The 24,651-nt window shown below is 37.3% G+C and overlaps 1 protein-coding gene across 1 annotated transcript in view; it reads left to right on the forward strand.

The window, feature by feature from the left end:
• The window catches only part of LOC127526608 (uncharacterized), a 45,783-nt gene that overhangs the window by 2,429 nt on the left and 18,703 nt on the right, over positions 1-24,651 (forward strand). The window contains exons 2-4 of the mRNA XM_051922492.1: positions 17,792-17,890; positions 20,423-20,628; positions 21,184-21,291. Coding sequence (XP_051778452.1) covers positions 17,792-17,890; positions 20,423-20,628; positions 21,184-21,291 — 413 coding nt within the window. The remainder of the gene's footprint in view (positions 1-17,791; positions 17,891-20,422; positions 20,629-21,183; positions 21,292-24,651) is intronic.

Consider the following 24,651-nt stretch of genomic DNA (forward strand, 5'->3'; position numbering starts at 1 on the left):
TACAAGTCTAAAGTCAGGTGCATACGTATTTGCAGCTACTTTTTTGAACAACTTTACAGCTCCAATCAATGGCAAACAAGATCAGTTACAAAATATTAGTTGGTGCTGCTTTGGGCTTTTCGTGTCAAAGTGTCTAAACTGATACAGGTGCAGCTCAACTTATCTCGCACTGGCTCATTCACCTTGTCTTCTGTGAGACACCATATAGATCAGCAATCTGTCATACTTTTAAACTGCTTTAAGAAATGTTCAATTGACTCAGCTGGAATGCCAAAGGATGGGCATCCAGGGCAGGTAACTTTGTCACCTGAACTGGCGTGTAGCCTCGTCTGTTGCACTAGTTCTTTATGGTTTCAAAAATAGTTTAATTGATATTGTAGTCTAAAAGGGCCACCAACATTGTAATTTCTTCTGATAAATCTTCAGTTTTTCTTTCTGAAATATGTGATAACTTCAGCAAAATCCATTTCATCAGCAATAGTAAGCATTTTTCTAATTAATGCCTGTGCTGTTTCATTTACCTCCATCTTCTGTACAGATGTGTTGCATTAGGCACGAGCAATCTACAGAGGACGATTCACTAATCAAAACATAGTATGTGCTAGTGCCCACCCTCTCAACTTTGACGAGTGAAAGTGCCAGTTTTATTTCAAGCCGCATTTCATGATGCGCTTGGGGGAAAATTATGGATAAAATTAAATAAATAAGCAACAAAACAACATGTTTCATGAGACATTTACTTATGCTCATGATTCACAGTACTTTTATTTATTTGCACATTTATTTTTGTCCAAAATATTCCTCCATAGTAGACGCCTAGACAATAGCAACTAAAAAAAGATTGCTTACATTATTTAACTATATAGGAGCTTTTCTGGGTATTTGGCAGAGATATTGCCTGCTGCTGTAGAATGAAAATGTACATGTTTGCATTAGTGGTCTATATTCAATTAAGTTTTATTCAGGTTGAATTTAATAAGTTTAGTATGGAATGTTTTAGCATAGACAGAGTGGTACTACAGAGCTGTCTTTCCTACCTTACAATACCAGTTTCTGAATGGAGTTTGCACATTCTCCCCATGTTTTTACAGATTTATTGGTATCAGTGAGCATCAGTGAGTTTATTCAATCAACAATGTTGTCTTTGGTTCTTTTATTTCCATCTCCTCAACAAGAGTGATTCATTATGTGTTGAACAATATGATAGTTGGCTTGTGGCGCTTCATTCAGTATGGTTTGGCTCCATCACACACTCTGCTTTTTTCATTTGCTGATTTTTTTTTTTTTTTACCTTGCGTGCACACTTTAAAAAAAAAACAGTGTGCAGTGTAATCAGTTCATTTCAGATTTTGTTATTTGTACAAAATGAAACTGTGATGTGCACTTTTCATTGCCACACTGTAACTCTGCATAAATTTCATTCTATAGGTTATGTAAAAGAAGGTAATAGATGAAAAGTAGGTGCCATTTAGGAAAAAATTCTATGATTTGAATGCATGTTTAAGTTATTACAAGCAATGTGCATTATTGTGATATTTGTGAGACTTACCAGGAATGTTTATTTGGTTTATCTACTCTTGCCACACATAGATACACACATAGCAATCCTATCCAGATAAAGTCTTGAGTGGAGCCAATTGCCAATCATTATGTAATATTCCACATATGTCACAGTTACATACACATACATATAGCAATCCTAGCCAGACAAAGTCTTGAGTGGACAAATTGCCAGTCACTCTGCAATATTCTGGGTAAGATTCTCTATACAGGGACTCTAACAAACATGCGGGTGTCATTTTGACACACATACAACCACAACTGTTTTTTTATATGCTGCTTACTAACCAAAAAATGTCCTGCTTTTACCACAGTTCTTCTAAAAATTGACAAGCGACTTCAATCACCTTGATAAACCCTGTGAATAGAACAGTAACCATCTAACTCATTTACATTTATTTGCTTAGCAGATGCTTTTATGTAAAGCAACTTACACAAGAGGTAAACAATCGAGTAACATTAGACTAGAGTCTGTTTGTTTAGCAAGTGTAACAGAATGGGTAAAAAAAGTTGATTGCCACAAATGTAAAGATGTAATAAATAATACATTTAAAATCATAGGTTACAATCAATAAAGCAATTAAACAAACAAATTAACTAAGAATATAAAGTATCGCAGACAAAAGTTTTTTTTTCCTTCATCAGTTTCACAGATAATCACAGAACAGATGGGTAGCTCATTTCACCAACTACTAACTACACAGGAAAAGAGTTTGGATTGAGACTTGATGCTATGTAGTGGTTACATCACCAGATGCTGTTCCATAGCAGACCTGAGTGGTCCAGAAGGAATGTAGGACCAGTGTCTCCATACACTCAGGTGGTGACTCACTGACTACTCTAAAGGCAAACATCAGGAATTTGAACTTAATGCATGCTGCTACAAGGAGCCAATGTTGTGACCTGAAGAGAAGAGTGTCATGTACCCGTCTCGGATTGTTAAATACAAGATGGGCTGCTGCATTCTGCATCATCTGCAGCAGCTTGATAGCACACGCGGGTATTCCTGCCAAAAGTGAGTCGCAGCAGTCCAGACATGACAAGACCAAAGCCTGGACTAACAGTTGTCCTGCATGCTCTGCCAGATAAGGTCTGATCTTGAGGATACTGTACAGTGTGAACCTTCATGAATGTGGTCAAAAAAGATAGCTGCTCATCAGTTACCACCCCATCTTTGCATACTGACTTGGCAGGTATTAGCAACAGTGAGCCAAGCTGTATGCCAAGCTGTATAGAGATGGGGAGATGAACAGACTGGCTGGCCGAGATCACAAGAAGCTCTGTTTTTGCCAGGTTGAGCTGTAGATGGTGGTTCTTCATCCAGGTTGAGATATCAGTAAGGCATGCAGAGACTCTAGCTAATACAATATTGCCCTCTGGCGCGAACAACAGGTACAGCTGTGTGTCATTGACATAGCACTGATAAGAGAACCTGTGGGATTGGATGATGGAGCCCAGCGAGGTGGTGTACAGAGAGAAGAGTAGAGAACTCAGCCCCATCCCTAGGGTACACCAGTGCATGTCTGGTGTGCCTTTGACAACTCTCCTCGCCAGGTGTATCCAGCAGGGGTGTTCTTTCTCCCTTGGGATGTGTATCTTTTTGATGCAAAATTGACTAGAACCAAATACTATACCTGTTGTACCCAGGTCGAAAATAATTACAAGAGAGAGAAATATGGTACAAAAATAGATCCATCCATTCATCCATTATCCAACTCACTATATTCTAACTACAGGGTCACGGGGGTCTGCCAGAGCCAATCCTAGCCAACACAGGCAGGAAACAAACCCTGGGCAGGGCGCCAGCCCACCGCAGGGCACACACACACCCACACACCAAGCACACACTAGGGACAATTTAGGATCGCCAATGCACCTAACCTGAATGGTTTTGGACTGTGGGGGGAAACCAGAGCACCCCGAGGAAACTCACACAGATACGGGGAGAACATGCAAATTCCACATAGGGAGGACCCAGGACGCGAACCCAGGTCTCCTAAATGTGAGGCAGCAGGGTAACAATTCATTCCTTTGTATATATAAAATCATATACATATATAAACATGCCGGAGAGAAGCAGAGGGAAATCCTAGCCAAGTGGAAGATTTCAGATGTCCCTTCCAACTGGGAATGTTGGGAACCTAGGTTAGCTTCTGAAGTCATGCTGGATCCCTGTCCTTATAAATACTCACATGATTACATATTCATAGAATTCATGTTAGAAACCAGAATAACTAACTTGTTATTAATACCCTCACCAGACCCCAGGTTCTTAGCCATATTGGTCAAGCAGACATCAGCACTTTAAAATAACTTGCTTGTGTGCCCCTAATACACCTTCTGTCAATCTAACCTAACTTGCAGCTGTCATTTGTCCATCTCTGGCCATCTCTCTCTCAGCTGAATTGCATTAAATAATTTTCATTTTCACAAATTAAATTTGCACAATTAACCTTCTTATTACACCAGGACACACTGTAGGTAGGCTTGCCCACAATGTAGGGCTTAAACCATCTGAGAGCAGTACCAGTTGATGCCAATTTCAGGGAGGGTGGCAAAAAGGATGTTGTGGTTGACTGTGTCAAAAAAGAGAAGTGATGTAGCAGAATCAGGACTGATAACATGTTTGTAGCTCTAGCATTGCGTATCTGATCGACCACCATGAGTAGATCCATCTTAGTTGAGTGATTCCTCTTGAAGCTAGACTGCTTGGTATCAAGTATGTCACTCTTTACAAGAAAGGAAGATATCTAATTAGAAACAGCACATTCAAGTGTTTGGGAAACAAAGGGAAGGAGAGAGACAGGTCTGTAGTTTTTAACTTGGGATGGATTGAGTGTTGGTTTTTTGAGAAGTGGGGTAATCAGAGTGTATTTGAAGATGTTAGGGAATGTTCCTGAGCTGACTGAGGTGTTAATGATGTATATAATTGCAGGAATGAGTGAGGGGAGATGGTCTGAAGGAGATATGAGAGTGAGTATGTGTCAGTGGTGCTGTTAATTCTAGTCTGGTAGAACCGTATCTTCGCATTGATGGTGGCATAAGAAAAGAATGCAAGAAGCACTTGATACTTATCCAGATACCTGTGGAGTGCGATAAACAGCAATAATCTTCATGTTAATTGGGAGGGAAAAAGTAATAGCATGGCATTCAAAGGTAGTGAAGTTGCATACATTACCTAGAAGGGTAAATTTCCAGCACTTTAATATAAGAATACCCGTCCCCTCGCTCATACCAGTGGAGCAGCAGAAGTGGGAGAAGTTGAAGGTAGAGGATAGTGCTGTAGATGTTATTGTGTTTTCTGGCTGAATCCATGTCTCTATTAGAGACAGCTCTTGGAAACGCCTTTGGGTGGTGAAATTTGGAATATAGTCTGCCTTGTTGACATTAGACTGGCAGTTCCACAAGCCAAAGGAGAAGAGAGTGTCAGAAGTGGTGGCTTGACCTGGTTGACAAAGGTTGTCTGGGTTTCTCCCTATCCTGATAAAGGGGTGAGAGAAACATCATGTGTTAAGGACAGGATTGAATTGTTGACACTTGCTTAAGATATTAAAACGTGAATGTGAAAGGTACTTTAGTCAAGTAGGAGTGTCCTTTGCCTTGTCCTTGCCTTGTCCTTGCTTGGCAGACTTGCGGTCTTACCTGTCTTTACACTACTAGGTCTTCACACAAGGGCTGATGTTTGCACAACAGTGCCTTAAGTCTCCTTAAGTAGGGAGCAGCAGTGAGCACAGCTGCCACTGACCAAGCAATTAGCAGGACAAGCAAGTTGGTGGCCCTTGTTAAACAGAGCGAACTAGGCATTAAGCCGGCAGCAAACAAAGACATGGGTCGATCGTTAGATTTAATGCAAAATGAGAAGTCGAGAATAAATTTAGTAATGCTAAAGTAGTTATGCTCAGAGAATGATAAGTTGAGCACATGTACAATAACTAAAAGAAACCCAAACCTGAAAACACTTACCTCTTCAGAAACAGATACCTACTGTAGGAACCCAGAAGTAACTCACATTTGGTACCCATTTATTATTTCAGTCACTCTATAGAAAAACATAAAAGCAATATGGTATTTATTAATATATATCAATACCAAATAGAACAAAATATAATAAATAGAAAACAAAAAGAAATAGAAAATAAAATAGATAGCAAAGTCTGGATCTAAACAGTTTTAGAAAAACTTACTGAAAATCAGAAATGTCAAGTGGTTAACATCCTGGGCAGTTTTAGGTTTAGCGATCAATGTTATTTATAGGTTATGCTTTCTGATGTCTGAATCAGATGATCTCACATCATTTGATCTCTGACGTTGCCCTTCTGTCATTGATTTTTCTTCTTTCTCTTCAGTTTATCAGACGAGCCATATTTATGTTAAAATGCACACATGGTATTTCAGGACATGTGACATTGCAAACATTTGATTGACTTATCTTATCCTGATCAAAGTGTTTGATTTTTTAAGTACCACAGCACTCCTTCCTTTCTTAAGCTATAAACTAATTTAGTAATTCCTAGTCCTGTCATCTGTTCCCTGGATATAAATGAATTAAAACAGTTTCTGTGGCTCTGTAGTATATACTTGCCTTCTTTTCTCTCCACCATTTAGTTGTAAACCAGTCAACACAGACTAGTACAACATAGGAAAAGTATAAAAGAAAGGAGTTTGCAATGCACCTAATTAAAGTCCTATGAATTCAGTTCATCTTGGTTAGCTTAAGCAACATAACTAAAATTTAATACTGTATAAACAATTTGCGGTTTGAAAAATTGGAAGATTTTTCACACAAGAACACCATGGCGGAACATAACTGCTGAAGAAACAGAATTACAGTAGCAAAAGTGGTATAATAAGCAGAATATAGCTTGATAAAGGAGGGGAGGGGGAGTCGTAACCCCACCCTGGATGCCTGTGGTAAGCTTAAAGTCTGTGGATGTATTTGGTAAGTTTAAAGGCTTTTCTTCCACATGGGGTCCCTGTTACCCATTAGCTCCATTATTATATAAAATGCAACAGCAGGCTAGGTATTTTTTAAAACTGACAAAATATGCTTCACCTTATTGAAAAATGTCATATTATAATTTTTTATGCCATGACTGTAAATAAATAACATCAATTTGAACAATACCAAACATATCCTTTAACTCTGCACACATTCTCTAATTGGGTTGGAAACATTGGAGGTATAGGTTTCACTTAAGTTTGACATTTCCTTTCTGTTAGAGTTTGTCACGTTATTATTAGAGTAAGGCATCAAGATATAATGGGAGTTAGGAAGATAAAGTTTTGAACCATTAGCAAAGAAAATGTTACTAAGCAACACAATGGTTTAAAGGAGAGGTAAGAAGTACTGGAAGGGGGCCAGGGTGCATGATAAGTCATTGTAACTGCTTTACAATTAGTATTACTCATTATATTCAACTCTTTTAGCATATCCTTAATTGATCATTTTATATGAAACAACAGCTCAGAAAGTGTCAGAACTGAGCAAACACTTGGAAAATACAGTTTAATGTAAGCAATGTGCAAAAAGTGTTAGGTTATATCATAAAAACTGCAGAATATAAATCAACGGACATTATGCTCAGACTATACTTAACACACTTGTAAGGCAGCATTTTCAGCCTTGTGTACAATTCTGGTCACAAGAAAGACATAGCAGCACTTCAAGTTGTGCAGAAGAGATCAACCAAGTGCATCTCAGGACATAAGGAAATGTCATACTCTGGCTGACTCAGAGAGTTAAACCTATTCTGTTTCGAGCAGATGAGACTGTGTGTGGACCTCATCTAGGTCTGGACAACTCTCAAAGGTGCAGATAAAGTTAGTCCAGCAGTATTCTTGCAAGGGTGCAGGGTATTGGCAGTTTAGATATGGGTTAAAAGATAGCCAAAACAGAAACAGCTTTCAGTTTGTTAAGTTTATTTATTATTTTTTTATGTATTTATTTTTTGCAAAATGAAGGCCACTCATGTATTCCTAAACAGGGAGACTACAGTTTCTATATCTGCTATTGAACAAATTAATGTTGCAATTTTGAACTAAGGAAGTAATGTATATGTTGTATAGTGCATGATCTTAATATTACTAAAGTCCTGATATGTGATTATGATGATCATTTACTTTGCCCTAGGCCAGAATGAGTGTTTGTCGAGATTTGGAAAACTTACTGAATACTTCGAGGAAGACAAGCCATCAGACGCCATCAATGATAGTGTGGTGAAACTCACAAAAGGTGTAGTCAGCCTATCATTCCCAAAAATGGCTGATTGTCCAAATACATGTTTCTGTATATATATATATAAAAAAAAAACTTTCTTGGTCTACAGGTGTGAACTGTTTTTGTCCATTCACAATTAAAATAGGATGAGGGTTGGAAAGTTGCTGAGGCATCATCTATAAGTGCCTTATTACAAGATTTGTTCACTTAGACCTCATCCTTAGTAAGGGTACTGATTCATTTCTTTTAGCTCTCAGAAGATTCATCACTCATCATGGTATGTCTTATAAGATTAATAGAGGAACCCACTTCCAAGGTGGAGACTGAGAACTTAAAGAAATGTTTGCTGCCATGGAGCTTGCACTTTTGAAACAACTTGGAAGGCAAAGATAAAGTTTTATCATAATCTGCCCCATGAACCTCCTTTTGGAGGGGTATGGGAATAAGAGGTTGGATCAGTAAAGAATTCCTGTGATGTTGTCCTCCAAGTACAAAACTGTGTCAGAAGAAGTTCTCCAAGCAGTGATGTTTAAAGCAGAGGTAATACTCAACACCAAAACACTTGGATACTTTTTCTTTTCTCATATAGCTGATCCAGATCCAGTTACCCTGAATCTCTTGCTCATGGAGTGACGGGATGCTTCTCTAACCGCAAATAGTGTATGCAGCAAGTGATTTGTTAGGATGTTGTCATTGGGATTATAGCCAAGTTCTGGTTGATCGGCTTTAGTCCAGCTTTACCATGTGCTATTTACATGACTTCCAATAAGACATAAATGGAAGAACTCATCCTCTCTGAGTGTGGGGCAAATTGTTCTAATCATTGATCCAGAGCTACTGTACCTAGAGCCTTTAGGCCTATTGGAAAGGTCACTAAGCTTATACCTACTGATAATGGAAAAAATTGTGTTGATGAAGTTAATGTGAAGGATCATATTTAGTAAGCTTATAGAGCTGCCAGAAATACCAAACAAATGACACAGACTCATCTGTTGACATTTTAAGCATCTTGAGATTTGCTGCACAAATTTGAGGATGGCTATACAAAAGTCCAAGCTCAACGTCTTTTATGTCATCACAAACACAAATTAATATTTATCATTACAATGATCCTCATTTTGAATATGTTCAGCAGTTAATTCATTTGTTATACTGCAACTCTGCTTCATCCGTCTTACTGGGGATTTGGATATGACACAACACACAGCAGTATGACGCACACATTGTTCAACAATCTGTTCAGAGTTTTGAAGACTACCACTTCAAACTACAGTATATAATAAAAACAATGTAAAAGCTCAGAAAGTTACAAATTTCTTCAGATAATCACTGAACTGCTTCATTGGATGTACCCAATGGCATATACTATTAAAAAAAAGCCATTGTCACATTACTGATGTACATGCTTGCTGTATATAGTTCATCTTCAGTTCTCACTAGCTATTTAATAAAAAATCAATTTAATATATGCACAACAGATTAAGCTTTACATTAGTAAATATCATGGGGTTTAGCATATCTATCAAACACCTTTTTTAAACATTTCAAGTGTCCAAAGTGTGTGTGATCAGGTCCCAGTATAAATGAGAATATATTCTTGGTTAATTTAGTTTTTCCATGATATGGCTCTTATAGAAGTGGACAATTGCGTCTAATATTTCAGAGATCAAACTTCTATTTTTCTTAATTCAAACATCAAGCATCAGTTTTATTATTACCTAAAAAAAACAATTAAAAACTGGAGAAATAATTATGCAGTGGTGCTAACTATGATGAGACAGTTTGAAGATCCACAAACCAAATATTACATTTTATGGTGCCCTACGCTTGCTGTGGGTATGGTAATAAAAGAACATGAACTGAGAACATCTTTAAATGAGTAAAAATGATTAGTTGCACTGTTTCTAGTACAACATCTTTGACATGGGGGAGTTTAGGGGGGGCTCACATTAGTGGCTGAACAATGACACTTAAATAAATCTCAAATAAGGAGCATTTTTAATCAAATAATTTAAAGACCACAGCTACTGTAAATAGGTTAATAATCCTCAAATACAATATGATGATTACATTCTTTGCTCCCTGTCTTGCATGTCTTTTGTATGGCTTGCAGGAAATATGTGTTTAATAGTCAAATCTGCAGCTAACAATTGTGAGTATTTGAAAGTTTATTATCATCCATCTATCCATTTTCCAACCCGCTGAATCCGAACACAGGGTCACGGGGGTCTGCTGGAGCCAATCCCAGCCAACACAGGGCACAAGGCAGGAACCAATCCTGGGCAGGGTGCCAACCCACCACAGGACACACACAAACACACCCACACTAGGAACAATTTAGATCGCCAATACAGTAATCCCTCGCTATATCGCGCTTTCCCTTTCGCGGCTTCACTCCATCGCGGATTTTATATGTAAGCATATTTAAATATATATCGCGGATTTTTCGCTGCTTCGCGGGTTTCTGAGGACAATGGGTCTTTTAATTTCTGGTACATGCTTCCTCAGTTGGTTTGCCCAGTTGATTACATACAAGGGACGCTATTGGCAGATGGCTGAGAAGCTACCCAGCTTACTTTTCTTTCTCTCTCTCTTGCGCTGACTATCTGTGATCCTGACGTAGGGGGTGTGAGCAGGGGGGCTGTTCGCACACCTAGACGATACGGACGCTCGTCAAAAAATGCTGAAAGATTATCTTCACGTTGCTACCTTCTGTGTGCAGCTTTTAAGTATGCTGCAAGGTGCTTCGCATACTTAAAAGCTCAAAGGGCACGTATTGATTTTTTTTTATCTGTCTCTCTCTAACTCTCTCTCTCTCTCTCTCTGCTCCTGACGGAGGGGGTGTGAGCTGCCGCCTTCAACAGCTTTGTGCCGCGGTGCTTCGCATACTTACAAGCCAAACAGCCCTATTGATTTGTTTGCTTCTTTGAAGAGGAAGATATGTTTGCATTCTTTTAATTGTGAGACTGAACTGTCATCTCTGTCTTGTCATGGAGCACAGTTTAAACTTTTGGAAAAGAGACAAATGTTTGTTTGCAGTGTTTGAATAACGTTCCTGTCTCTCTACAACCTCCTGTGTTTCTGCGCAAATCTGTGACCCAAGCATGACAATATAAAAATAACCATATAAACATATGGTTTCTACTTCGCGGATTTTCTTATTTCGCGGGTGGCTCTGGAACGCAACCCCCGCGATGGAGGAGGGATTACTGTACACCAAACCTGCATGTCTTTGGACTGTGGGAGGAAACCCACGCAGACACGGGGACAACATACAAACTCCACGCAGGGAGGACCCGGGAAGCGAACCCAGGTCTCCTAACTGCGAGGCAGCAGCACTACCACTGCGCCACCGTGCTGCAGTTTACTATCATTTAAATACTATTCACTAAAATTTGTTTAATCCACTCATTTTGACATAGGCTAAAGAGAAACAACGTCCTACTTCTTGTAGTCACATTTTTTTCCAGTAATAACTGTATGGACATATCACTGTTTTGACCTTTTTCTTGATTCTAAGAAAATAGACACATTTAGTGATTTCCTAAACATCCATCATTGAGTGTGACTTGTGAAAACAATGCTGCAACTGCAACCACATCATCAAGTTTGCGGATGATACGACGGTGCTGGGACTGATAAGCAGGGATGATGAAACAGCATACTGAGATGAGGTGGAACGGCTGTCTGCATGGTGTGAAGACAACAATCTATCTCTCAATGTCGACAAGACAAAAGAGATAATCGTGGACTTCAGAAAATCACATCCTGCCCACATCCCACTTAGCATCAACGGTTTAGATGTGGAGACTGTTAGGAGTACCAAGTTCCTCGGTGTGCACATAACTGAGGAACTTACGTGGAAACATAACACCTCATCACTAATCAAGAAAGCCCAGCAGAGACTACACTTCCTGAGGCGACTGAAGTGAGCAAGTCTTCCCCCTTCCATCCTCACCATGTTCTACAGAGGCACCATTGAGAGTGTTCTGACCAGCTGCATCACTGTCTGGTATGGCAACTGCAACATATCCGACCGCAAGTATCTGCAAAGGATAGTGAAGACAGCAGAGAATATTATTGGGATGCCTCTCTCTTCACTACAGGACATATCTTACAGACGTAGTGTCCGCAAGGCCTGCAGCATTGTGCAGGACCCCTTACACCCCTCACGTGGACTTTTCACACTTCTGCCATCCAAGAGAACACACTGCAGCATCAGAGCCAGATCTGCCGCATGCAGGAGAGTTTTTAACCCCAAGCTGTTAGACTCCTTAACACCAGGCTGCCCCCTGGAACCTTCCACACGGCCTCAACCACCTCTAAAAACAGAACTTTTATACATGCAAGCCACTTTCCTGCAAAGATGAGTGTGTATGTAGAGAAGAACTGAAAATCTCATACTGACCTTTAAGTATTTCGACACTCTTGTTATCCTTCTGCTGTGAAACATTCTGACCTGTCATTGTTTACACATGTCTTAAACAACTATCATCATACACTGATAATTTCTGTATTATCTATATCTATAATTTTTATTTATTTATTATATTATATATCTTACACATCAATATTGCTGCTCCTTCTTTGTCTTGTCTTTGCACAAGGTCTTGTCTTGTTTGTGTTTTAATTTTAAATTTAAATTTTAATTCTATGTTTAATTTATTATTTGCACGTCATGTTGTTACACTGTGGACCTTGAGCTTCACAATTTCGTCTATCTGTATACTTGTATATGGTTGAAATGACAATAAAGTTCACTTTGATTTGATTGATTTTTATTTGATTTGATTTGAACTGTAAACCAAGGGCCATTTGTGTCTGGATCAAGCCAAGTACATATGAGTAAATAAATAACCAGTGTTGTTGCTGATCATTCTTTCTGTCATTGCCCATGTTTTTAAAAATGACACATAGTACTTTTACATCATTTTGATATTTACATACAGTATGTTAATGTAAGTGATATTTACTTTAAAATTGTAAATGTATATTACAAAAAATTAATGATATCTGACTTGGGATGTAATGTAAATATTCAGAAGTATGGCTTGATTTTAAGAAAAAAAAATGCAATTTTTTATAGTTCATCTGTATCCCCAAGCTTAAAAACCAAGCTTTGCCCATGGTCTTTGTGTTAGTAACAATTACTAGTTTTGCTGTTTTTCTCAGTAGACATTAACAGAAACCAATAATATGATCTGAGTTGTGACTAACTGCAAATTTAAATTAACTTTGAATTATTTTTAATAATCATTATTGCATAATGAACATTGCTGCAGGTGCTGTCCTATGTTCCATCTTGCACCAATATCTACATATCCACAATTGCTGCCCGGCTGAAATGTCTGTGATCTTCTTCATAACATGTAGTGAAAGACTCTGAGTGATTATAAGCATGATGGTTTTCTGAGATTATTGTCTAGTTGTCTACAAAACAGAGATAGAAATTCAAGTAAACAATGAATAACAAGTTTAAAACGGTTTTCCATTGTTTTATCATCAAAACTATCATATTGACACAAAAGGCACCTTATTAGCTAGCCCCTTAGGTTCTGTTTAATTGATGACCAACAGAAAATTCTGCTATACTGTACCTTAGCTTCATAATCATATTTTACATGTATGCCGCATAATACTCCCTCCTGAAAACCTTAGCAATGACAGACTGAGGTTTTCAGGAGTAGATATTGCAGGGTCTTGCTGGGAGCAGTTAATATTAATTTGTTTTGTGCAATTACAGAGTTTGGTGAATATTACAGGTGTCAAAAGCCAGAAAAGACCACTCTTAAAAATAAATGTGCCACAGTGTTCCTTCAGAGCAATCCCATAGGGGAACCATCTTTGGTTCCAAACAGACTCATCCAAATAAAGGTTCCAGAAAGAACCTTTATTTATTTAGATCAGAGGGTCCACATATTAAATAACCTTGAATAGATTATAACATATTCGTAAAATACCAATAGGTCATAATTTTAAAAGGATTTTTGCTGCATATAATAACGCAGGCTAAATCTCGATTTTCTTAATCTGTTAGTACCCTACTAAGTAGATTACCATACATTAAATAATTTAGTTTTTTTTATCTACAACCCCAAATAAGAAAAAGCTGGGCCAGTATATGGAAAATGCAAATAATAATAAAAAAAAAACTCAGTGATTCTTAAGTTTACTTTGACTTTAATTTCATTGCAGACAGTATGAACCCAAACATTGCATGTTTTGTCTGGTCAACTTCATTTAATTTGTTAATTTAAAACCATTCCTGCATTTCAGGTCTGCAACACGTTCCAAAAAAGTTGGTACAGTGTTGCCATCACAGAAGTATAAATTATCTTTGCCAAGGGCATTGACACAACCCATACCATGACATGCACTGGCTTTTGGACGTGTTGCTGATAACAGCCTGGATGGTCCTTTTCGTCTTTGGGCTGGAGCACACAGTGTTCATTTCCTACAAAAAAGATTTGTAATACTGACTTGTCTGACCACAATACACATTTCCACTGTGTGATGGATGGTCCTTCCCAGATGACTCTGAGCCTAGAGAAGTTGACACCACTTCTGGACATGTTTGGCAAAAGGCTTCTTTTTTGCACAGTAAAGTTTTAAGTGTCATTTGTGATTACAACTCCATATTGAAGTGCGTGACAAAGGTTTGCCAAAGTAATCCCTTGCCCATGTGGTTATGTCAGCTATTGATGAGTGATGGTTCTTGATTCAGTGCCGTCTGAGGGATTGGAGATCATGTGTGTTCAGCTTAGACTTGTAACCTTAGCCCTTTACGCACTGAAATTTCTCCAAATTCCTTGAATTGTTTCATGATATTATGCACTGAAGAGGATGAATTATGGAAATTCCTTCCAATATTTCTTTGATAAATATTGCTTTTAAACAGCTCAATAATTTTCTTATGCATTTGTTGACAAACTGGAGATCCTCTGTCCATCTTTGCTCCTCAAAACCAAAGACTCAGCCTTTCATGGAAACTGCTTTTGTACCAAATCATGATTTCAATCTCTTGTTGACATCACGTGTTTAAAATCACAACATTATTTAATTATTTTACCTTACCACTGGTCCTAATTTTAAGGAAACAACAAAGAGGTGAGCAGACTGTTTAAGGTGGCAGCATTGTAGAGGGCAGTAATTGTCTTTTGTTGGACTGTTGTAGTGATTTAGACTTTTAGCACCCCTCATGAGGTAGGTGACATACTGATGATATTTATGGAAATGTATCTTAAATTTGCTTCAGGTAAAAAAATCTAAAAAGTGAATTAGAGGTCTGACATTTTCATTCTGGTTAAATGGATTTAAATTATAAACATTATGGAAGTATGTGAAATTATAAAGAAATTAATCAAACTTAGTGCTTGTTCTTCAGTTTCAATATTTTTTTCATTAAGGACACATCAGTACAATTCAAATCTGATTACAGACAGATTTACATACGTTATTGGAAGTTCTTTTTTAAAAAAAAAAGATTTGGAATATTATTGAATGAATCACAAAGTAGTGGAATGTAATGCAGTAGTAATATTATCATGTGCAGAAAGTACAGTGAAATTCTTACTTGTATGTCTGAGCAACCGTTATCACTGTCTGGGTCCATGATAAACAACAATGTGTTTTTTAAACTTACAAAAATTTGTTTTACTCTAGGACACAGTTTCATGTGGTAAATTGGTAAATTTCATGAATGTGAAAAAATTAACTTCAACATTGAAAATATTTTTTGTAAGACAAATCAGATCTTACACAGATCTGCAATCTGTAACAAGAACCAAAACACCTTGCACTTTTGAACAGCATCACGAAGAAGAACCACTTTTTATCAAACACACAAATTTGGATGTTGTGTGTGCAATACTAAAAGGTCTGTTTCATCATCTTGATTAAGATAATTCCCTGCAACACTGCAGCAGACTAATGATGGTCAGCAATCTCTGTCAGTTTCTGTTGTCCATCATCACCCTCTTCAGCATCATGGGAAAAAAAGCACTAAAGGCTGTGTTGGGCTTCTATTTATACTTTTTCTCTAAAAGTCTCTGCCTTCTCTATTAAATCCTTGTCTTGTTAAATGATTCACTTCCTTCACTGCTGGATGGACTATAGCTTCTGAAGCATCAAGCTCTGCTTAGCCTAAGTGAATCTTTTTGGAAATGACTGGGAGAATGCCATAAACCAAAGGCGTGCAAGGTTCGAAAACCAGGAATCAAAATGATCTTTTGTCAGAACAAGGGCAAGGCAAGAATCTTAACCAAGAGTTCAGAAAAGTAAGTCTTGAACAGTAAGGCACTAAAGAAATTATTGCAGGTATTTTAACAAGGTTTATCCCATTTTGGATAAAGAGTAAATAGGGTGCCAAAATACATATGGTCAAGTCAATGACATCACATGTAGCACAACCCCATAAAATCATGGGACCCGTTGCCATAGCAACCATCCATCCATCCATTATGCAACCCACTATATCCTAACTACAGGGTCACGGGGGTCTGCTGGAGCCAATCCCAGCCAACACAAGGCACAAGGCAAGAAACCAACCCCGGGCAGGGCGTCAACCCACCGCAGGGCACACACACACACCAAGCACACACTAGGGACAATGCAACCTAATCTGCATGTCTTTGGACTGTGGGAGGAAACCGGAGCACCCAGAGGAAACCCATAGCAACCATCGACAGAATATTTGCGACATCCACAAGAAAAACCAAATGCCGATGCGGTATAATGATAAAAAAGTAACTTTCTCAGAAGACTTGAATCACATAATAAATGTCAAAAATGAATTCATTGGGTATTAAAACCTCTTCAATGATGTGTAAATTGACACCGACATTTCAAAAAGATGATAGAAAAATTAAATAAAATAAAAACTATCACAACACCTTGCCACCCAGCTAGCCTGCTGAGAAGGATCTAACTCTTCAACATTACTCTCAATCTGGCCACTGATATCACAACATTCCTGCTGATGTTGTGTCTGCCAACTGCTGCAATACTTTCCCCCAAACTAAGTAATGAGCGACACTAATTTAAATATCACAAAACGGAAAGTTTTCAAACCTGCTTTATCCGATTCGTGAACTGAAACATCGAGCGCAAAACACGGAAGGTTTAATGTAATATCTAACGTGCACGCCATTGCGACGTGAGAGAAATATTCGAGTACGAGAAAGAAGCCACTCGGGAGAACGTGCAGTTTGCACAGACAAGGTGGACGGGGCAGGACTGGAAGTAGGAATCGGGGGTGCAGCACCTCTAATCTCTCACCACGGTACTGTGTTGAGTAATTTCAATGTCTTTACTGCTCTTTCAGTCTCCCCTTCGTACCTTTCACAAAACCCGTGTCATATGTTCCAGAGTTTCATAATAACACTTTGAGAGAAGAAGGAAAGGTTACTTTTGGCTTAATTTTTAAAACAGAGTGATCCAAAATCAAGATCGAGGATGGAAAGGCGCTAAACGTTACTTGTAAAGGTTTGGTATTTGTTAAAATTTACCTATTCTTGTATGCATTTATATATCCTTATCCCCGAACGATGGTAAATAAGGAGGGATCCCCAATTCCATCCATCCATCCATCCATTTTCCAACCCGCTGAATCCGAACACAGGGTCACGGGGGTCTGCTAGAGCCAATCCCAGCCAACACAGGGCACAAGGCAGGAAACAATCCCGGGCAGGGTGCCAACCCACCGCAGGGATCCCCAATTCGCTGTTAAGATTTCTGCATTAAAAAGGGAATTTATTTTCTGTCTCGCCCATGAGACGAATTGCATCTGTGTCCGAGCAACACAGGTAAAATCCATAAATCACTTGTGCCGCCATGCACCTAGCTTTGCAAACAGGCATATCGAAATCGACTGTCATAAATTTAAATATGTTATGAATTACGATTTTTTCCCTGTTGAAGAGATTGAATAATAATTTTCCCCATATTTTCCCTTTAGCTCATAAAGGAATAGAAACGCATGTGGATCCGGAATTCCGTTTCGATTTTTTTTTTAAGCTACAGAGAAATGTAGCCACACCTGTCTGCTCGGAGTCCGTCACGTACATTTAGTTGGAGTCGGACAGGACAGTACCAGTTCCTCGATTGTCGGAGAAGGTACCGGAAAACTTTACGTAAGGTATCTAATGAGTACATAGAAATGTTTTCTTTGTTTTTTTTTTTTTCTTTTTTTAATTTGTGTACTGAAGAATTGAGAGTGTAACGGTACATAATTTCGTTTGATGCATTGACTTTAAGGTAAAAGTATACATCGAAAAGAGAAAAATAAAAACTGGAGGACATCGTTTTCACTGTGCTTTCTGGTAAAGTATACTTCTGCAAACGAGAGAATTAACAAGTATCAATATCTTAATCCAGACTATCTGGCATCAAATTTAGATTTATAACACACTGCTGGTACGTGAAACTAAACATAACGATATCGTACCGTGTTCTAAAGATATGTCGGTGGATTTCTCCATGCAGGAACTAAAAGCATACTGTGCATTGTACTTAAGAATAAATGAACAAGATAGATAGATAGATAGATAGATAGATAGATAGATAGATAGATAGATAGATAGATAGATAGATAGATAGATAGATAGATAGATAGATAGATAGATAGATAGATAGATAGATAGATAGATAGATAGATAGATAGATAGATAGATAGATAGAATATCAAAGCATTATTCTTTTTGATGATTACAGATCTCTTTCCACCCTCACAGGAATAGCAGATAATGGTAAATCAGGTCAAGCAACTTAAGTTTCCGGCACAAATCGCTGCAACATCAGTGCGAACAGATATTGTCATTCAGTCAGAAGTCTCAAATTAACTTGCCTTGTTAGAATTGACTGTGCCCTGGGAAGATCGTATAGAGGAGACTTTTGAGAGGAAGTACAAGGCTATAGGTACCAGGGGCTTCGGAAGGATTGCCGGAGAAAGGGGGGGCGAGCACATATTTTATTTATGTAGCGAGTTTATTTAAAGATTACAAAAGACTGACTGCCTTATGGTTATATTAAAAATTCTCAGCTTTTTCACACAAGCATGCTTTTTTTGTTTTGCTGGCTTTTTGCTAAGGTTAAGTTAGGCTTCATCTTAAAAGGTATAAATGATTAAGGAAGAAAGACAGTTCTGTGATGTTGGAAATTACAGTATTTTACATGAATCTCTCAATCTAAAAGGAGAAGATACAGATTACTTAAATGACCGACTAAAGGCTACCGAGTGAAACCAATAGTCTCAATGACATAACAAAGATAAAACAAATGAAGAAAGAATATTACGATAAAGAATATGGAAATTTAAGTGTGTTAAGCAATTTTTTAATTAAACTTTTCTTTATATGATGTAACTAACTTCATGTTGTAGTATACAAGCAGATAATGTAAGTAATAAAAAAAGAGTCTCTAGAGGTTTGCATGTGTTTTAGTTCTGTCGCCAGATAATTCATTTAACATGATTTAAACATGCAAGGAGGAATGTGAAAATTATACAGGTTTGTCTTTATACAGATTCATATGTGTTTAAAAGTGCTATTCAGTGATGGTCAGTTTGCTTGTATTTACAATATGGTTATTTGTGAAGTGAATAATTTTTTTAAAGAAAGAGCTACTGTATGTTGCATATCCCAATGAAATAGTGGATCTTATACACAGAAATTGAATAGTGGGTAACAAAGACTCGAGACACTAAAGTTGAGTCTCTTGGTGTTTGGCCACAGTGGACAGTCACTATGGAGTCACCCAGTCTAGACTTTTTTTTCGGTCAAAAGACCAGAATTGAACATCACAGCAGCATTCAAATAAATTTGCAGCATCGTCAGCAAACGTGAAAACATTTATAAAGCAACTGTCTTCATCTGGGCAGAGGATTCCAATCATTGTATTTGAAAACATTTTAACATAATACCTTTTTACCTAAGGAAACATACCCTAAGTGAATGTTATTGCAGAAGTAAATGCATGCATGTTGTTTTAGTAAGTCTGTCCTCACTGTTCTTACAGTTCTGGATTCTAAAACAAAAGTTAAAGAAGCTACCTTTTAACCCGTTCCATTCCAGGCCACAGACACACACTGAACGAGAGTGTATCCCCTGCTAATATTTCATCTCTTTGGCTATTTAATGTCATACATTTGCATTGCATTCTGCCTATTGCTGTGCACTTTTGTATGCTGTGATTTTTTTATTCTATATTTTATGAAGTTCATGGCAAAGAGCTGAGCCTTTGCTAACAACCAGATTTCATGTAGATAATAAACAAGAGAAATACATTATCTTTCAAGAACATAACTTCCCCATACACCAATTACGGAACTGTTCACAGAGACCAGATTTTTCACAAAAATACATAAGAGCATTTCCAGAGAAAGTTTATGTTTTGATCTCCAGGCAAATGTATAATGGATTGTCCGACAATAAAGGTTAGCATGTGAAGAATGGAGACAAAAAATGTAGTGATTTTTTTTTTTATTAACAATTAAATAATTAATGTTTGTATATGTTAATCTCCTTGATATTATTCTGAATTAAAAAATCACTATTTGAGTATCCACTCCAGTTCACAATATAAAATAAATCAGCATCTTTGTATTTGGAAATGACTTTTTATGTTTGTCTTTTTTGTATTTCATTTTAGCAAACCAGCAATATCTGAGAAAGATGAGCACATCATTCACAACTGCTAATCGGATGCTTGTCATCAACCAGGTCGTCCCTCAAAGTATTTTGCAGGGTGCAATTACCACAACTACGGTACCTGTGCAAGTTGCCACAGGAACTAACTTTTGTCCAGTGCCACAGAAATTACAAAGGTTTCTCAAAGGTGAACCAAAGGCTTTAGGGGTAAGAATATTTAAAACCACATCTTTTACTTTGGTTAAAAAAATACAACTAAAAAGCAGTATCTTACCTCACAAGAATGATTTTTTTCATGATCATGTTTTAAACATTTTTACTTTTTACTTACTAGAACGTGAGAACATTTTGTAGCAATGTTAAACATTTAAGCGTGGTATGGTACAGTGATAGCTCTACCTGTCTGGATCCTTGGTTCATTAAATGCATTATCCTGCCTATTGGAAAAATCTTCTTTATTTTGAATCTTTGAAAATTAATTTTATTTTGTTAATGTTCCTTTGTTTTCTTGATGATCTCATGTTGCAATTCACATTACCTTTTGCAATTCAGTTTTTTATGACAGCATTTCACTGTGCATACTTTAATTAAGGGCATACTGAAAGCAGCCCTTTCTCTACCACAGTTAAAAAAAAAAAGCTGAAAAGTCTCTTTTCAAAAATTCTTTCAAAGAAAGGCTTTTGTTGAGAATGTTAACTTTCCAACTAAAAGAATGATGTTTCCACAGATGTCAATCCATATTTTTGGTAATTTTTATTCCAGGTGGTTCAGATCATGATTGGAGTGATTAACATTGGCTTTGGGATAGTCCTGGCATTTTCTGGATCACTCGCTGCAATTTCGGGAATTCCATTTTGGGGAAGCATAATGGTAAGATGTTGTTTCAATGCTTCCTACCTTATTCTTATCAAAGTTGTTAATTCTGCATCATTTGCTTTAGGAAAGACATGTCCTCAAAACCTTCAAAACATGTACATATCAGAAATACAGGCCAAAAAAAAAACTGTCAGATTCATTCATTTGCAGTTTCTAAAGATTTTAGCTGCTTCAGATAGATATTGTAAGCTAATTTGATATGTCATGAGAGGAGTTCACTTACAGTCAAAGTGAGAGTATAGCTGTGCTCTGAAACACTCCTTGAAAGCATTTATAATCCTTCTTGCTCCCTGACACATATTTTCTTAATCCCTTTCTAAACTAATTGCACACTGACAGTACAAAAAGAAGAAATAGAACAACATTAATCAACTAAATAGAAACACGAAAATGGACATGCAGGGCCCATAGTTAACACAAACCAGGGATTGATCCTAAACTATATTGAAAATGAAGCAGCTTGCAGAATGAACTTTGAATGTCTTGTACGTTATGAAAAAGTATTACAGTGTAGGTGCCATGATGGTCTGCACTGCTCTCCTCACAGTCTGTGTGGAATTTCCTCATTTTCTTCTTGTTTGTATGAAATTCTTCAAGGCACCTGATCTTATTTAAACATTCTGGAGATATTCATGTTAGTTTAACTAGTGACATTACGTTAGTCTTGTATGACCAAGTGTGGGTGAGTGTGTCATGAGATCAGGGCATACCGCCTGGCTCCAATGGTGTATACTGTGCACCCAGCAACTTTGAATTGCAATAGGAAAATTTTTTAAATAAATGAACAAACATTCAACATTGGGTGGCACGGTGGCGCTTTCCGGGTCCTCCCTGTGTGGAGTTTGCATGTTCTTCCCTTGTCTGCGTGGGTTTCCTCCAGGTACTCCAGTTTCCTCCCACAGTCCAAAGACATGCAGGTTAGGTGCATTGGCTATCCTAAACTGTCCCTAGTGTGTGCTTGGTGTGTGTGTGTGTGTGTGTGTGTGTGTGTGTGTGTGCACCCTGCCCGGGGTTTGTTTCCTGCCTTGCGCCCTGTGTTGGCTGGGATTGGCTCTGGCAGACCCCCGTGACCCTGTAGTTAGGATATAGCGGGTTAGATGATGGATGGAACATACTCTACATTATTAACTTTATGTATATGAGAAAATAAAGATCTGTAAAATATTATATCCATTTTTGAAAATCTTATTTCACCTCACGGTATTTAGGTACGAGTATGTACAAAATTGTTGTAAACAAAATATTTTTATTTATATATTTTTAATGCTATTTCCTGAGTTCACAACTCAACTTGTTTACACTGATGAAAAGGAAAATTCAAGATGATCAGTGTTGCCAGTTAATGAATGAAGAGCACTGTAACATCTTTCATTCCATTCTGATTGAAATACCAAATGGGACTAAGCATAAAGCAAGGCCACTTTGTGCTCTACAATCATGGACAATAGCTGCACCTTCACGTAAGTTCAGCCTGCATATAAAATTCAAGCTGAAATCATCAGTTCATTGTATAGCTGCATATACCAGTGCAATTATTCAGTGCATTTACTTATGGAATTAGTTATTTAAATTATTGGTGGACATTTAGTAATACCTGTAAAATCTACATCTCTCTATTATAAATGAAAATCTTGAGATGAGACTATGGCCAAGAGATTTTTTCAAGTCCCGCCCTCTTCTCAACGATTTTTCAACCACGCCCACAGTCCTCTCACCTCTCATTCATATAAATGCTTTTGTCAGACACAGTTCCTGTGCTCTCAGCTCTTATAAATTTTTACGTTTTCTTGACTTTAAGTTCCCAAAATAAGAAGACTTATTACTTCCTAATCTTATTGAAGAATTTCATCCCGAAGGGTTTTCAACAGAAGAAATGAGTACACAGGCAATCCTAGCACTGAGAAACAATGAAGTCAAATGAATTAACATGAAAATTGTCGATTGGTTACATGGCAAATTGGTTAAATGCGTATCAATAGACTATGCTCAAACAGTTGGCGGTGATGTTGCGGAAGATAAAAACATCAACTTACAATATCCCGTAGAATATCTACAACCATTAACAACATCCGGTCTTCCTGTTTTAGTTGTATTCAAAATTGGTCGAATAATTCTGACATGTAAAATTTTAGCACGCGACAAGAAAGGTAATGTACTACATCTGTCACAGATAACATTTGATGCCAAAGGAGATCTTGATATGCCATTTGTATTAAAACATTTACAGTTTCCTGTTCAAATAGCCATTGCTATGACAATGAACAAATCACAGGTACAAACATTCGAAAAAGTCGGTTTATTTATTAGAGAGAAGGAAATGATATTCACTCACGAGCAGTTGTCATGCGTTGTCATGATGTAAGTCCAAACACGGAATCAAAATTCAATGCGATATTGATGAAAAATTAATTTAAAAAATTGTTTTTACTGAAGGTTTACAGTAAAAGTGTAAGTTTAAAAAGTATTTGCGTATTAATTTCAAAGGCAAACAGAACAAAAACGTATAACGCAACATGAAACATCATTTTCTTTCAATTTATTACGTTTTACTATTTTTTACTATGGTTAATTACTCGCTGTAATGTAAAATAGTTAGTTCTATTATGCATATGTAACAACTCCCATGAAAATAACAATCTGTTTAAATTGTACATCCGCTTCCCCATACGTGAGCAGCAGATCCGCGAAGTGACTAACACGTAGTACCCACCTGGGGGTTGGCAAGCGAAGTGAGCAGGGGGCAAAGCCCCCTAGTTTATTTAGAAAAAAGTTTTTTTTTTACTTAACTTTATAAAAAATGAACATATGAGAGAGCATGAATATTTGCAATCTGTAAGACAATGTGCCAAAAATATAAAACATCTTTCAATATGTATTATTTATCAATTAACAAACTCTTTGAGCCAGTGGTATAACATAATAAAATCCTAACAATAAGAATCACAGAACAAATAAGACTGATAGTATAAAATTCTAATTAGAAAGAGAGTAGAGAACAACAATATAAAGATGTTGCTTATAATTTAGAAGAGGCATCACAGTGCTAACAGTGTGGTTGATCAAGTTCTTTTCTGTTTTTTTGATTACTTATCTTTTGGGTTCACTATTGATTCTTAGCTGATACAAGAATAGGTTTTGGTTGCCTGTGACTCTATACTTGGATTATGTAGATGTGCTGTGGATATACTATTATAAAATAATAGTATTTTATTAAGGAAACATTTTAGACTGTTTAATGCATAATCCAATCTGCATAATAGGTGCCAAGATACTCTGTTAAAGGTACTTCCTGGAAAATAGCAGTGAGGAACTTTAGAAAACAAAAAAGCCTGTTTCTGTAATTGGGAATGCATC

The sequence above is a fragment of the Erpetoichthys calabaricus genome, chromosome 2, assembly GCF_900747795.2.
Source record: "Erpetoichthys calabaricus chromosome 2, fErpCal1.3, whole genome shotgun sequence".
Classification (NCBI taxonomy): Eukaryota; Metazoa; Chordata; class Cladistia; order Polypteriformes; family Polypteridae; genus Erpetoichthys; species Erpetoichthys calabaricus.